The sequence below is a fragment of the Chinchilla lanigera genome, unplaced genomic scaffold, assembly GCF_000276665.1.
Source record: "Chinchilla lanigera isolate Chin_1 unplaced genomic scaffold, ChiLan1.0 scaffold00106, whole genome shotgun sequence".
NCBI lineage: Eukaryota > Metazoa > Chordata > Mammalia > Rodentia > Chinchillidae > Chinchilla > Chinchilla lanigera.
In genome coordinates, this window is record NW_004955507.1 from 288,198 (window position 1) to 305,329 (window position 17,132).

The 17,132-nt window shown below is 38.9% G+C and overlaps 1 protein-coding gene across 3 annotated transcripts in view; it reads left to right on the forward strand.

Moving 5' to 3' along the window:
- Positions 1 to 16,752, forward strand: part of Lgi1 (leucine-rich, glioma inactivated 1) — a 36,918-nt gene extending 20,166 nt beyond the window's left edge. For all 3 annotated transcript variants that reach the window (XM_005407523.1, XM_005407524.2, XM_013506244.1), the window contains 4 exons: positions 7,139 to 7,210; positions 9,951 to 10,120; positions 10,400 to 10,564; positions 13,448 to 16,752. In XM_005407523.1, coding sequence (XP_005407580.1) covers positions 7,139 to 7,210; positions 9,951 to 10,120; positions 10,400 to 10,564; positions 13,448 to 14,283 — 1,243 coding nt within the window. In that variant the 3' untranslated portion in view covers positions 14,284 to 16,752. The remainder of the gene's footprint in view (positions 1 to 7,138; positions 7,211 to 9,950; positions 10,121 to 10,399; positions 10,565 to 13,447) is intronic.
- Positions 16,753 to 17,132: the final 380 nt, after the last annotated feature.

Here is a 17,132-nt window from a genome sequence, read left to right on the forward strand (position 1 = left end):
GATTTTATATATATATATATATATATATATATATATATATATATAGAGAGAGAGAGAGAGAGAGAGAGAGATGGCAAAATCTTCTTCTTTGTAAATTAGCCCTCAGAAAAGGGGGAGTGAGCTCCTATACTTAAGTCCCTACAAAACCTATCAATTTATGGGACTAAATCTCAATTACTTTTTTCTGAATCACTGTCCTAATATTATGCATCCACATTAGTTAGATTTTTGTTACTATAATGAAATACCTGGGCCTTGCTAACTTTACAAGGAAAAGAGATTTATTTACCACACTGTTTTAGAAATTTCAAGATACTAGCATTAGCTCAGTTCTGGTGATGATTCTTGCTGGCACAGTCCTGAGGCGGCATCCAACACCATGTGGAAAGACGCTGGGAGCACACATATCTATGACTGTTTCTTGTCTCTCTCTATCTCTCCTCTTATAAAGCCACCAAGACTCAAACACTGATGACTTTCTCTAAATCTAGTCATTTGCTAAAGGCCCCACTTCTAAACACCATAGGCAAATTAAGTTTTCACCCTCTTAGAACCTCTAACATATAATGCCAGGAATTAAATTGCTGCATGAGTTCAAGGGAATAGACCACATTTAGGTTTAACTTTAATCTTTGAATAATTTGTATATTTCAGGAGGATCTGAATTTTTCTGATGAGGATATATTATTTTTTGTAGTTATGAAAAATGAATTAAAATTGGTTTATAGACAATGATAATGAAATCTCTAAACATTATAATTATTGATTTCTGTTAATACTCATTGAGTTTTTTTCCCCTTGGGTACCACATAAGTGTCACTGTAGTTGTGGCCTGGTGAAGCCAGTGTTATTTGAGTGAGTGTATAAAGATATTTAGGGGAAACTGTCATCAATCTATACATGTGAAGGAGCTACTGGCTGCTCAGCCTGGTAGGAGTACAAAGAATGTGTGTAACAGTTCCCAAATTCAGGATGCTTCGTGGCCCTCGTCAGTCAGGCAAGACTGACATATATATAAAGAGGTAGTATGATGTAGGAGCTGAGGGGAGAATCTCTGCTACCAGATGCTAGGTTTGAAGAGTAGGGGACCTTGGACAGGGCTTTTAGCCTTACTGTGTGTTAGACTGCTCATGTGTAAAATGGGGTGGTAACCTGTGAAAATGAGCGTGAGGAATAGCAAGGTACTCACAAGTACCTCCCTCCTAAGGTTGGTTTGAGGCTCAATGAGTCAATATCTGCAGCGTACTTAGAACAGAGCCTGGTATGCAGTAAACATCCTTCTGGAGGAAGAAATTAGAACTCACTGCCTAACCTCCACTAGTCCTGGGTCAGGATTCCTAATGCTACCATGTACTCATCCCCTCCAAATATTCTATATGAAGTCAAAATAACTGCACTTCAAATGCTGGAGGTTCAGTGAGACACAAACCCAAGCTGAGAATCTGCATTGCAGGGGCTCTGGGAGCACCCCAGATGGCTGTGGGTGTTGCTTTTTCAGCAGCACAGCCCTGTGGCACTGAAACAAACGTGCTGGCTTAGCCAGCCTGGACTGCCTTACAGAAAAGACTTTCCAGTAAGTTCCACAGCCATAATCAGAGGTTTCCTTAGGTAAACCATCAGAACACCAAAATGGAGGAAATAGTCGTCATTTCTGTCAGAAAAGAATGGCAATCCACCCTTGAGAATCCTTGCTCCTATTCAACTAGTTTCAGTTAAACAATACCCCGGATGTTCTAAAGGATATTTCTCAAGTAGACTCTGAATGGAAGTCACACTTTCAAGAGCCACCACATCACTGTGGATAATCACCATGCTAAGACTGAGGGAAGAGAAGTCACGCGCTGAGGGCAGGCCTACAAGAGGTGGTGGCTAGCAAGGGTAATTCACAAGGCTTTGCGCTCTCTCCCTCACTCAATGTCTTGGCATAGGAACCTGAGAGAAACATCAGTGCTCTTTTCTGTGTCTAGATTGGTCTCCTTCCTCTCATCCACTCCAGACTGCCTCTTTCATTCATTTGTTTAAAAGGATATACCGAGGACTAACTCCTGGCCAGTCACCACGTTAGGTCTTGGGAATACAGAGGAAAGAGAAATATCCATGCCATACTCACAAAGGAATCATTCTCAAAAAAATTAACAGCGATGAAATGTTTTCTCAAACCTCTCACTGCCCTTGGTCATTCCTTATTAATTACCAAATCAATTAAACTTAGATTTGAATATATCAAAACAGAAACCAGGGAGCTACTAATGAACAAAGTGATGTGGGTAACTACAGCTACTAGTTTTACAGAGGCTATATTACATATTTCAAATAGAGCTTCTATTAAGGAGAGGGAATAGTAATATTAAGCCATTGCTCTGTGAAGCTGTAAGTGGGAGACCAGGAAGGACAAACTAACAAAACTTAATCCAATTATTTTACTTTCTGGTGGCAAAACTCAAGGGAAAATTAGTGTCTTACTTAATTTTCTCTTGTTGTTAAGACGAAATACCTGATGCCCAACATTAAGGAAGGAAAGGTTTATTTAGCTCACAGTTTGTAGAGGTTTCAGTCCATACTTGGCTGACTCCAAGGCAGGGTGGCACACAGCAGAGGGCAAGTTCATGGAGGTGGAAGACAGCAAAAGCAACAAGAGCAAAAGGGAGGAAGAAGGAGGGGAGCAAGCTTCTTTCCCTCCCCTACATTGCATGCAAACTATCTACCCCAGGGAGGGTGCAGCACTCACACCCATAATTCCAGCAATGGATCATGGATCAATCACAAACTCTAGAAGCCTGCACCCACGACTGAATGAAGATTTGGGGGGACATGCAGACACAAACCATAGCAAGTAGAATCTGAAATATCAAATAACACTAACAATCAACCCCCAAATAACTCTAATCTTAATCCAAATAGTATTGTCCCAGTATCTCTAGATGTTGGATCAACCTAAAAGAGACCAGATTTCATTTTCTTTACACTTTATGTGTAACAACCAAATGATGAGCACCCATGACTGAGCCTTTTCCTTCCTAGCAATCCTGGCCTGGTGTCCTTAGTATCACTCTGCTCTGGAGAATCTCCCTGAAAGCCTCAAAGGCCATGGAGGTTTTTGGAGGTTCTAGTCCTTCATCACCACTGGCTTTAACCAAGCAGAGAATTCATAGCATAGGCTCCAAGCTAGGGCTGACTGTGGCCCCCAACCTTCCCAAAGAGTGAAGGCCTGAAACCATGTGGAAATTTTGGAGGAAATAGGTAGGCCCATCCTGCTGGTCTCATGACAGATGCTCACCTGACCTAATCGCTCAGACATCTGAGTGCTGACCATGATTCCCACACTACCTGTGTAGCTTTGATTCCTGATAAATGCAGCCAAGTGATTGATTTAGAATGACTGAATCCTCACTGAGCAGCACCATCTATTTAGTAAGCAACAGGGCCTTTTTGAAAGTTAATGTCATTCTTTGCTTCTTCCAACTATAAAATAATAATACATGCTCGCTAATTTTAAAAGTCTTATGATTCAGACACTCCATAGCAAAATGAATGATTCCAGTAAACTCATTCCGAGATGTAACCTCAACCAACTGTGTTCATAGCTCATGGAGCTGTCATTATGCACCTTCGGACATGTGTCTTTTCTCTTCCAGAGAATTACATTCTATATACTACTCTCCATGCTTCAGCTCACTTGAGCATCATTTCATGTTAAATCTTAAAGAGCTACTTTATTTTTTAAAAATTGACAAAATATTTCCCATTAAGTATAAATTATCATTTACCTACACAATCCCTTATTAGGGAACATGAAGATTGTTTTCAATTCTTTGCTGATATTGACAATGCTGAATCAAATAACTTTCCCAACTTATCAGTTTGGCTGCAAGTATTTCCAATTCCTCTTCCTTTGCTTGTGAACTGTTAAACTCTCCTATTTAGCCACAGCTAGGAAACAGCTCATTCCCTGTAGGCCCATTTCATGCCTTTCCTCTTACTTTACAGCTTCTGCTGATGAATTTTTCAACCCCTACCATCAGCCTGAACCAGAAAGTAGCTTTATATCAGAACTATGTTACATTTTTTGTAGAATAATTTCCAGGCTTTGTCAGCATTGCTTCCCTAAATCATTCTCTGTCCAATACCCTCTGCTTGCTTTCTGTTCATTTATGAGACTTGCTGTCACAGTGTCCTTCAGAGACTTAGGGAAGTGATCTGAACGTCACTTCCTGGGCCTTTGACATCTAGAAGCCTTTCTCTCATTTCTGGGAATTTCGCTTCCTCTTCTTCCTGCTGCTTATATAAGTTTACGTATCCTTCACAGGTCAATCATTCAGTAAGCCTAGACTTGAAACCCTATCCTATCTCCTTTAGAGCAACCCATTGTGAATCAGTATGTCATTGAGTTTTGGGCAGTGGGGCAGCAAAGGGTTAGCATTGAATGCAGTAAATCCATTAAGGCATTTCTCTCTCTGGAACTGTTCATGCTGCCTTCCCCCTCCCCCACAACCCTCTGGCTCACAGGTGAGAGCCTCCCTGTAACACAAAGTCTTCAAGAAGCATAATGCCTCATTGCACAACTAGGCTGGCCTGCCCTTCTCTCCCCATCTCCCAGTTCTTGTGATTTAAAAGTCCTCCATCTTGTCATGCAATAACACCAATTCTCTGTCCCAGGAGCCACAGAACTCTAAGTCTCTACTGCTACCTTGACAGATGCGTCTGAGGTTAGTTAGTTTTCAGCTTTAGGTATGTGAGGCCTGGAGCTCTATTGCTTTGGGAAGAAAGTGAAACTTCCAGATTTGGCATTACTTAAAACTATTCCCCTCAGAGTTCGCTTCAACAACACATATACTAAAACTTCCCCACAGATGGGAACTCAAACATGGTTCCTCTTCCCCATGGGTGGTCATAACTCAGGATCTGACTGCTACATTTTATGCCCATTGTCCTGTAATCCAGTCTCCAGCCAGTTGCAGTTTGTTCTGTGGGGGAGGGGGGATCTACTTAAGAGAAGTTAGCATGAGAATTTTAAAGCATATTGTGCCAGAAACTAAATTGAAACATATATCTTGGGAGTGACTCTGAACTGGTCCAAGGCATGAGGATATCTCTTCATTCAAACACCAGTCATGGAAAAGGGGTATAGCTCGGTGACAGAGCACTGCCTAGCATGCACAGGCCCCTGATTTGACCTCAGCACCATGGAAAAGTTCTTTTTAAAAACATAGGTAAATTGTGGAGATATTCTATTGAATCATCTCATCTGCATTTTATTAATACTATTCGTTCATTCATTCATATGGTCAGTTTTCTAAATGTTGTTTCCTGGGCGTTGTGCACGCAAGAGCTCTTCTCCTTTCCCTTCTTCTTCCAGTTAGTGTTCACTGAGACTAGTTCAGGTACTAGGCACTATTCTGCATTATCTTATTTTCTTTTTCCAATAATCTTATATAAAAAGGCACTATTATTTCCAAGATAAAGAAAGCTGAGTCTCAGGAAAATTGTAAAACCAAAGTCACATAACCAGTAGGCAATGGAGTCAGGATTTAAAGCTAGCTCAGAATGATTCCAAAGCTATACCTTTCATCACAAAATTGGCTATCGCTGAGATTAGAACTTTCTGAGTCCATTCCCATTCTTACATTCTGTGGCCACTTAGAAGTAATTTTAAAACCCCCCAAAACGAAATGATAAGCTAAAAAGTGGTTGGATGTGGTAACGCACATCTGTAATCCCAGAACTTGGCTGACACAAGATCACTGCAGTTCTGAGGCCAGCCTAGGCCACATAGTGAGTTTAAGGCCAGCCTAATCTGCCTCCATAGACCCTGTCTCAAGAAGACAAAAAAACAGAAAAAATCGAAGTCTTGAATATTTGTACTTGAGAAATCTCATATTTCACTAGAGGAAGTGGAAGACACAGAAGACTTTTGAGAGGTCTTTTAAGAGTATTTACAAGGGCTTTGGAGGCCAACAGCATAAGCTCACTTCTTTAGTTTTTATTTATATGTTGAAAAACTCTATGAAAAATGTGTAATATGTTCTTGCTAAAAACAGAAAATTCTAGAACATTGTGCTCTTTCTTTTTTTCTTTTTGTGACAGAGTTTCACTATGCAGTTCAGGCTGGCCTTGAGCTCACTTTGTAGCTCAACTGGCCTCAAATTCTCAGTGATTCTCCTGCCTCAGTTTCCCAAGTGTTGGGATCACAGGCATGCACCACCACACCCAACTCATCTTTCTTGATCATATAGCATCAGCACTTTATTATTCTGTATTTCTCTGATATGTATGTAAGATTGCTTCCTACTTCCTACTTGACTAGACTCATTCTAGTGATTTGTGGAGGAACAAATAGAGAAAAAGAGAACAATTCCTGTGATGGGCAAGAGCTAACCAGAGGAAGGGAAAAAAGATCAAGAGGATGTATTGGATAGGGTTTGTGAGAAAGCTTTCTTCTGAGGTAAAATGAATAGCGCTGAAAGCTTTTTTTAAATTAGAAAAAGAGATCATGTATGTATTTTAGAAAGAAGAAAAGGTATGTCGGAAAAGCTATTTATGGTTGGTTATTGGCTAGAGGCTTAGCTGTGCTCCGAAGCAAGTGAGGGGGAGGGAGGGGGAAGACACAGGGACAGTGGGCAGCTGAGGGGGCACTTGGAGATGACTTTATCACCATCCTAGTGCATTAGCATTAGAGACATCACAGCCCAAACATCTGAGGGTGTGAATCCCCCATTCTATTCTAAGTGAAAGGAGTGGTGTCTAAGCACCTTGTTTGGTTGTTTTTTTTGTTGTTGTTTCCTTTAATCAGTATAAAGTGTTATAAAAATATTGAATGGGGGGCTGGGGATTTAGCTCAGCAGCAAAGCGCCTGCCTGGGAAGCGCAAGGTCGTGAGTTCAGTTCCCAGTACCGGAGAAAAAAAACAAACAAAAAAAAAACAACAACAAAAAAATATTGAATGGATATTGCAACAGAGAGATCAGAAATTGAAAATATAATAGTAAGGTCTAAGTAGCATCTTAGAAGACTGAAAAATACAATAGAGCAAGCAATTTAGTAAACTGAAAACAAAAAAAGCCACTCATAACTAAACTTTGGTATTGGGTGCATTTACCTAATTTATAGTTACAGTTTATATCACTCTTCTTTTTTTCCAGGAGCCTCGCAAACAACAATCTCCAGACACTCCCAAAAGATATTTTCAAAGGCCTGGATTCTTTAACAAATGTGTAAGAGGACTAAGATATCACTAATTAATTTATAGTGATTAACAAGGAAACCTAGTATTGATGACTAGAATTTTTAATTTGCTTTAAAATTAGATCAAAATTTAAAAATTTTTATTTTACAATGGCCTAAATTTTAAATTTACACAGATTGGCATTTGAGTTTTCCATGTGTTTACCATTGGGAATTCTGAATACACAGTACCCAGGCATTACTTTGACAAAGTGTGTGTCTGTCTGCACAGGGTGACCATAAGGGTCTCTGAGGGCTGGGAAGAGGAAACTCTGACAGAAATTTCAAGATCCCTTTTTTTCTCATGAGGTCCAGGAAATTGGGCTCCAAAGAAAAAACATGAAGTCTGGGAAACTGACAGAGTAAGATGAAAGGTTACACCCATGGGTTGGTCGGTCAACAGAAAAATGGAGCAGGAAGTGGGGGAAGGGAGGAAAGTTTGCCTTTTCTCTCATTAGACTGAACAGCAACTCTAAGCTTAATCCCCAAGAATTTGGCTTAAGCCCCATGAAGGGAATGAATTTAATTATTTTTGACCCTTTTTCAAACAAAAGAGCTTTCAAACTTTGACTTTTAAGCCTCAGAGTGAAAGATCCTTGCAAAGAATTTGTATATTTTGCTGTAAGCAAAGCAAGTACTATATGTCTAACCCTCTCAAAAGCAATTTAGCTTCATTAAGTGGCCTTCCAGAACATTAACACAGTATTTTATGCCATAAATAGAATATAGGAACAAATAAAAGAATATTTGAAAACAAAGAGTTTTTAAAAATATTTAAGTACTTTGCTACAGAGCAGTGATAGCTAACCTTTTAGAGATAAGTGCCCAAACTGTAACCCAAAACAAGTTATTACAAAGTGCCAACATTGCAATTAAACCTAAATACAGAGGTATTAGTTTAGAAAAACCAACTTATACATTAACATTTTTTGTCTTAAAAGAAAAACAGTATGCATGCCATAGGTTCACTACCACTGCTATAGAATATATATTCAAAACAACTTTTCTCCAATAATAAATAAAATCTGAGTCAAGTATTTTCTTCTAAGGCCAGTATTTAACTTCAATTCAGGAAGCTAATGAAAAACCTTTGTGTTCTGCAGTAGTCTCCAACCCCTCCTTCATGCCTACTACTTCAATTCCTGAATGATGGTTTATTTCTAAGAGAGTGCAAAAACCAATGCACTTCTAAAAGAGTTCTGCACAACTCTTTTATCAGCTATCAGTTATCTACTATGGTTTACAACAGCCCAGAGGGTTGGCATTCATTATTCTTGATCCGAGTACTCTTGGGATATGAAGCCTATTCAAGGAATGTCTTGGAATTTGGATGACCGTTCATGGCAGATGTGGGGTGTAGCTCATGGAGGACTTTCTGTCCCATCCTTGTGTCAGTCTAACACTTGAAATTGGCTCAGTTCCTCTAAAGAATCCCATAATGAGTTTGACTTCTTGGCTTACTCTAACATACTCAAATCAAGAATTATGCTAGACATATAAGGATCCAAGTCAACTTGCCTTTTAGTGGATTTCTTGGTTTTCTTGAATGTATCCCCTAAAAAGCATTGTTAAGTGCTTGGCTATTCAGAAATTATTTATGTGCTGCATACAGAGTAGTCAGGACCTATCTTAGAAATCCTGTGTGGCCATAAAAGGAAATGGAATTCCTGAATAGAAGCAATGGCAAAAAACAAAAATAAAAAAAAAAAAAACAAGAGAGAACTTGGTGAGTTAGGGTCATTTGTGAAAAATTTGAACTATGCTGTATCATTTAATACAAGCATGAGCTGTTGCATGCATACATTAATTGTACTGTGGCAAGGTCACTTCCCATTAAGACTGAATTTGTAGACCATGGAATAGGATCAGAATTAATTATATCTGTGAGAAAGGAGAAAAGCAAAGAGTTGACTTAATTAAATGTGATATAATAATCTGTAATTCTGTCCTCTACTCCTGTGCTGCCCAGTATAGTGGCTGCAAGACACTTACAGTACACTCAGCCCTTACAGTGTGCTGCAGCGCAGCTGAGGAGCTGAACTGAGTTCTTGACTTTGGCAAACCCAAAGACTCAGAGGCTCACACATGCTTTATCACCAAGCTATACCCCTGCTCCTTGACTTCTCGAAATTTAAATTTAAAAACTGTTCTTCAGCCCAATTATTGAAAAACTTTTAGGTATGTTTGCAGTTTCTTTAGCTATAGACTTTTAAATCAAAACTTCTCATATTTCTGATGAGAAATTAGCATCTGAGTTAAGATATATTGTCAACATAAAATACATAGTGGACTTCGAAGACAGTGTAAAAGAAGATGTAAAATACCTCAATGTTTATATTGACTACATACAAAATATAATATTTTGAATGTATCAAACTAAATAAAACATACTATTAATTACATCTTTCTGAGAAACTTCTTTAGTACAGCTCTAGAAAAATGTAAATTACATATGTGGTTTCCACACTATTTCATTTGATAACACGGCTCTAAAATAAACTGTCTTTGAATCCAAAAAGCAGTGAGTTGTGAGGTTCCATTGACTAGTGTAGCTTTTAGAAGTGCTCTGTGGTCACTCTCTGAGCCCAAACTAAATGGTCAAAAGCCAGGTGTCTCAAAAGTCTTAAAAGTCAGGCAAGGTAATTTTGCAGATGTGAATTGCTGAAGAAGTCATGCTTGTGGCATGCCAGGGCCCTCGTACTGCAAAAGCAGCAAAGGTTTGTCTTTCAGGGACCTCAGAGGGAATTCATTTAATTGTGACTGTAAATTGAAGTGGCTGGTGGAATGGCTCAGCCACACCAATGCAACTGTCGAGGACATCTACTGTGAAGGACCCCCAGAATACAAGAAGCGCAAAATCAATAGTCTTTCCTCCAAGGATTTTGATTGCATCATTACAGGTAATGTACTCCAAATCAATTTGCAACATAAAATTAAAATAAGGACTAACTACATTTTGTATATGTAGGAGCCAATCTTTTTAATATCTTAAAAACCAACTGAGCAATTTAATTTAAAAAATCATGAATCACTAAAACTTCATGTGTTTAAAAGCAAAATAAAAATGTCATTTTACAATTTCTTGAAAATGTATTTCCTACAGGTATTTGAGATCTAGCCAAAGAAAAAGATATTAAAATTAGCTCACAATTATTCATCATCATTTCTTATTTTTGCAGAATTTGCAAAGTCTCAAGATCTGCCTTATCAATCACTATCCATAGACACTTTTTCTTATATGAATGATGAGTATGTTGTCATTGCTCAGCCTTTTACTGGAAAATGCATTTTCCTTGAATGGGACCATGTAGAAAAGACTTTCCGGAATTACGACAACATTACAGGTATGAAAAGCTGCATAAAATTCTGAGTGGGAAACTAAACAGTTTTTGTCAGTGGCAGTAGGACAAGATATGTGGAATGAGCAGGCTTACAAACCACTTGAATCAAAAGTCCACCATTTACTAAGTTGGGATTGTCCTCTAAGCTTTCATCTCTTTACTTGCAAATAAAACATAACTCATAAAGTTGTTAATAAGATAACGTGATCATGGGTACCAGAAACTCAGCATAGGACCCGTCATACTAAATACATAATAAAAGGTGAATTATTTTCAAAAGATATTGCTTTCTAATCTAGCTGTGCAAGCCACCACTCATTCGCACTGGGCTTCCCACTTTTTCTTAATTGTGAAATAAGGTTTTTGCCGATAAACACATCTCAAGCTCTGTCACACAAACATTTCTTTTACAAAATATTAATGTATACCTTGTAACAAAGTTTTGTAGTTCAATAAATCTATAAATCTTATGTTCCACTTTGAGATTCATATCATATACATTATAGGTTCTGAGGGGTCTTGCAGTGAAGAAACCTATTTTCAGTATTGTTGTCATTTAACTTGGTCATAGAATTTAGTTTCTTCCTTGAAAATTATTACTTAGGTGATCTCGTAAGTTTCTTTCTCTTTTCAACAATTTAAAAATTGTCACAAATATTAGCACAATTCTGAAATGTTTACATCAGCTTTAGTTTGTAACACCTTCCAATCTGCTCCTAAGAGTTCACCAAGCTCCCCATAAAAGGTCACTCATCACGTAAGGCACAGAGGATCATAATTAGATTTTATTAGTGGCCCAAAACAGTTTGGGGTTTGCTTGAGACTCAGGTTTCCCAGGTAAAGGGACTCCTTCAAACTGAGACCCTTTTAGAATCCTTCTTTTTCAAGGAAGAAGTTGTGCTTCCGTCTCTGCCCTAAGTTTTCCAATAGACTGCAGCGGAGCTTCATGCAGTCTAAACTGGGTTCTTCTGTGCTGTGTACAGTACATCAGTTGCCCTAGGTGACTCCTTAGATGAGCACTTGAAAGAGAAATGAAGCATATGTTTCCAAACTTGCAGAAGGCACCGTAAGCGTTTATCCCATCTAGGGTGATGTCTTCATTTGTTCCTATTGCTATAACAAAGATAGCCTGAGTAATTTATAAACAATGGAAATTCATTTCTCACAGTTCTGGAGTATGGGAAGTCCAAGATTAAGGTGCCATCAGAATCAGTGTTTTATAAGGGTTTACTCTCGGCTTCAAAGATGATGTCTTCTGTTTGTTCTCACGCAGCTGACAAAAAAGACAAAGAAGGACAAAAAAGGGCTAAGTTGCTTCCCTCAAGCCCTTTTATAAGGACACTAATCCTATTCAGTAGAGCTCTACCCTCATGACGTAATTACCCGCTGAAGACCTCAGATTTTATAGTGTTGCATTGGTGTTAAGTTACAACATAATTTTGGAAGTATATAAACATTCAAGTCCATGTTAGATGACAAAGTTATGTAAGATAAGAGGTGACTGTGTTCTCCCTCACCTCGGACAGACTGCTGTTCTGTCATAGTGCTTTCTTCTACAGTGCAGACACAGCCAGAGTCTTTCTCAGTACAAGCTGTCTGGGTGGTCATAATCAGTCAGGCAATGATTATTGCTACATATAGCAACACTGTCTATCCCTGATCTATTCGAAGCTCTCATTGTACAGGCTAATGAAAACTGAACCCCAGAGAAGTTCAGTGATTCACCCCAGGACATGATCAGTTCAGTTCTGAAAAGAGTCACAAATAAAAATAATTTGGCCTGTGGGTGGAGCCAATTAGCAGAAAAAACTAATGTAGAACTTTCTGCCTTAGAATCCCCCATGCTGTAGTCAGTAAAGCTTGGGGTCCAAACTTGCTGTCCCTGTCTTTGAATTTTCTAGAACTAACTGCTCTCTAAGAGATCATAGACTATTGATAAATGTCAGACTCTTAGAAAAGTGATACCAACCTAGGCCATGGACAGACCCCTTATCATTATCTGAGATTTCCCAAAATAACTTTCAGGAGCATTGCCCATAGCTGTACCCCTCTTTCACTTGTTTCAAGGATCCCTCTTCTTTGTCTTCTCTTCTACAATGAGTGATCTGAAGTGCTAGAAAGGTGACAAGTAGTATCTATTGCCTTCGTCAAGAAATTCTAATGCAAGAAGCATTTTTTCTAGGGCCAGGTATAGTTCACACTTTAGAAGAACCCAATTATAAGTAGAGCTAGGGTCTATCCAGACCATCACTCTAGACTTCATAGGATGGTTCTAGAACTTTGTGGGATCCTGGCCCAAACTGCAAACCCTGGAATAGCTAACCTTGCCTTTACTGGGGTTAAAAGCCTAAAGATGCTGGTAGGTAGGCCTGGGTCTGAATCCCAACTCTCCCACCTGGCAGCAGGACTTAACCCCTCTGAGATTCAGATTGTTCATCTGGAAAAAGAGAAGATAGTACTTATCTCTAACAATTGTTGGGAATATTTAATAAAATGACTTGATAAAACACATAGCAAATTCTCAGTAAATGGTGGCTTTTAATTAGAATTACTATGATTAATTTATGTGTCCGGGAAAACAATACTTTTCTTTCTGCAAGAAGTAGGAGGAGAAAATTCAGGCTGTATCTACATGTCCTGAGCACCTAGAGCAGTTTGTGTGTGATGTGATAAATTTATTATTCATAACAAGGCCTTGTGGGGTGAAAAGGTACAGAACTAAAGATACCACTGCTATTGGCCTTGGAGCTTGGCCTTGCCTAATCAACCAAGAAACCCTATTGTTTTAGGTTGGGTTTTGGTAGCAGTTATATGGCCTCAACCAGCATGTTTACTTATTCTACAGGAGATACTTTCACAACTAATCTCTCATTTGTCTCTTCCCAGGCACATCCACTGTAGTGTGCAAGCCTATAGTCATTGAAACTCAGCTGTATGTTATTGTGGCCCAGCTGTTTGGTGGCTCTCATATCTATAAGCGAGATGGTTTTGCAAACAAATTCATAAAAATCCAGGATATTGAAATTCTCAAAATCCGAAAACCCAACGACATAGAAACATTCAAGATTGAAAACAACTGGTACTTTGTTGTTGCTGATAGTTCAAAAGCTGGTTTCACTACCATTTATAAGTGGAATGGAAATGGATTCTACTCCCATCAATCCTTACATGCCTGGTACAGGGACACTGATGTGGAATATTTAGAAATAGCCAGAACACCTTTGACACTTAGAACGCCTCATTTAATCCTGTCCAGTAGTTCCCAGCGTCCTGTAATTTATCAGTGGAACAAAGCAACACAGTTATTCACTAACCAAACTGATATTCCTAACATGGAAGATGTATATGCAGTAAAGCACTTCTCAGTGAAAGGTGACGTGTACATTTGTTTGACAAGATTCATTGGTGATTCCAAAGTCATGAAATGGGGAGGCACCTCATTCCAGGATATTCAGAGGATGCCATCACGAGGATCTATGGTGTTCCAGCCACTTCAGATAAATAATTACCAATATGCAATTCTTGGAAGTGATTACTCTTTTACTCAAGTGTATAACTGGGATGCAGAGAAAGCCAAATTTGTGAAATTTCAGGAATTAAATGTTCAGGCACCAAGATCGTTCACACATGTATCTATTAATAAGCGTAATTTTCTTTTTGCTTCCAGTTTTAAGGGAAACACACAGATTTACAAACATGTGATAGTTGACTTAAGCGCATGAGACACCAAATCCTGAGGCTGCCATAAAAACTTTCTACAATACATGACCTGGATGAACTCAATGCATGATGACTCTTCTTATCACACTTGCAAATGAATGCCTTTTAAACATTGAAACTGCTAGAACCAAGCACTACCAATACTCCATTCCTAACTGTCCAATCCAGTGGTGTGGGAAGTTACCTTTTATAGGACAAAATTTAATTGTGTAACTGTTCTTTGCAGTGAAGATGTGTAAATAAGTGTTTAATGGTATCTGTTACCCCAAAAAGAAATATTAATATGTACTTTTCCATTTATTTATTCATGTGTTCAGAAACAACTGCCAAATAAAATGTTTACATTTTCTTTCATATCCCAAAGGTAATTATTTACAGGAGTTGTTTATTCTTCTTGATGGTATGTTGAGGAAATAGTTTCATACAATAAGATTATATTTGGATGAAGGACTTACAGTGTAAATATTGAGTAAAGATAAAACACTGAGATTTATCACGCCATAATTTACAAACAGGTTTATCTATGGCTGTATCAGCTGCTTTGGAATGTTCAAAGGTGTTACCAGAGGTAATGGATTTTAGGGACACTCTGAAGTGAAATTTTGACAAATTAAAACAAGAGTAGGTAAATTTTGCCTGTTACAGAAAGGCTAATTTGAAATAAAGATGAAGAAAATTCCTCCTTTCTTGTTTGATAGCCGAGGCTAAAATACATTATTCAGATAATTTATAGAAAAATTAAAAATTAAGCTTTATGATTTAAAAATCCCTATTCAGGGGCTGTCAAAATGTCTGACTCTAGAATTATCTGGCAGTATATAGAAATTATAACTTTATAGCACTTGCCTCAAATTTACCTACTATGAATTCCACTAATCTAATCAAGTATGCTGCACATTTAGGCAGTAATTTTGATGTTATTGACCTGCTGCACAGTGTCCAGAAGGTTCATCTTTGATTTTTCTGGATTCCTGCTTCTAGATCATATGGGTCCTTGGCACCTTGCACAATGCCTGTGATATATCAGGCTGTCAGAAGAAGCAGATGGGCTCTTCTCTCACACTAAACATTATCAGGCCTAATCAGTCAGTATCTACTGGGCACGTATTAAGAATGAAGTATGATGGGGGAGTATTAAGGAAGAGCAGTCTCTGATCATTGCTCTCTGGGATCTTAAGAGAAGAATTGGATTACAATAAAAAATCTAGAAGAGCAAGCAGTGAGTGCCAGGAATCATGTGAACATTTCAGATTATAAACATCATGAGAAAAAGAGTATCATGGGAGTGTTAAGTATAACTTCCAAGACATTGTCATCCTTGTTTAAATTTAAAGGGAAAGTATGCTTTCAGGAAGAGATCATGACAGAGAAGATATTCCTGGCAGAAACTAGTTGTGTGTGCTCCCTTTATGGAGGGAATCAAGGTTTGCTCCTACTCCTTGGCCCCCGGACTCTTGCCATACTACTGGGTAACGGGAGGCAGGCAGCAGCCTCTCTGCCCAGCACAAATCTGGCAGACCAAATCATCAAAGGCACACACAATATTTACACAGCCTCTTGGCAGCAACACCCTGGGGAGTTATGAGAACAACAATCAGATTTCTTTATCCATACGGAAAAGATATTAGATCTTTATATCAGGGTTATAGAGGAAAAGAACATTTACCCTCTCTTGACCCTACACCTAGGAAGAACTAGCCTTGAAATGTCTCTTACTTTCACTCAGTTCTCTTTTTCTATGAGCAGAATTGTATTCTGTTTTATACAGACTGGGTTTAAATCCAGCTATGCCATGCAATGGCTTTGTCCAGCAGCAAGTTACTTAACTGAGCTGAGCCTGTACTTCCTTTGAAAGGAGTGAAAATAATACCTACATTCAAGAACAAGAGAAGAATTAAATAAGGAATCACATGTGCAGCACACTGTATTTTCCAAGTATGGCCACAACCATTTTTCCCACACCCCCGTGCTCTGTAAGACCCTCGCCCCACCTCATCAAGAGGTGGTGCCTAAGTCACCTGTCCTATCCAGGTGGGTTTGTTACTTGCCTGTAACCCACTGAATGTAATGGAAACCTTGCAGTTTGAATTCTGACGCGGTCACAGAAATGGTGAAGCTTCTGCCTTATCAATTTGGACACTGTTCATGGACCCCTAATCAGCTATGTACAAAGTTATACTAGCATAAGGCCACTACTCTGTGCTGACGTCCAGGCTCTATGAAGAAACCACTTGTTGGTGCTTTGGCCAAGTGCTCCAGCTAATATCTCACCAACAGCCATCACCAACCACCAGTCCTGTGAGTGAGGATGGTTTCAGTGGTTCCAGCTCCTGCTGTCAAGTGACAACCAGATATCAGACCTTCCCAAGTGAGGCCACAGACATTATGGAGCAGGAAAAAGCCATCCCCATGGTACTCTGTCCAACTTCTTGACCCATAGACTCTGATAGCATAATAAAAATGTTGTTTTAAATGGCTACATTTCAGAGTGATTTGTTATGAAGCAACAGTAGTTGGAAAACACAAGGTGTTTACCACGGAACTGGTGCATGTGACCACTCACCAAGTGATGGGTATTGCTAATTGACTCCATAGCTAGAATATTGTGCACTTTGCAATCATACTCTATATCTTAATGTCATTTGTTTCATTTTTTATCAATACGGTATCTGTGTTCTTGCCCTATACCAGGCATCTTGCCCTATCCCTATAAATTCAGGGATGCAGAGATTGAAGGCCTAGAATCTGCCCTGTTAATTCTCAGAGAACAATCAACCATTGAAGTTAACAAACTGACTCTGTAAGTTCCCTAACAGCCTGAGGCCTAGAGCTGCAGAGTGAGCTGGCTGAT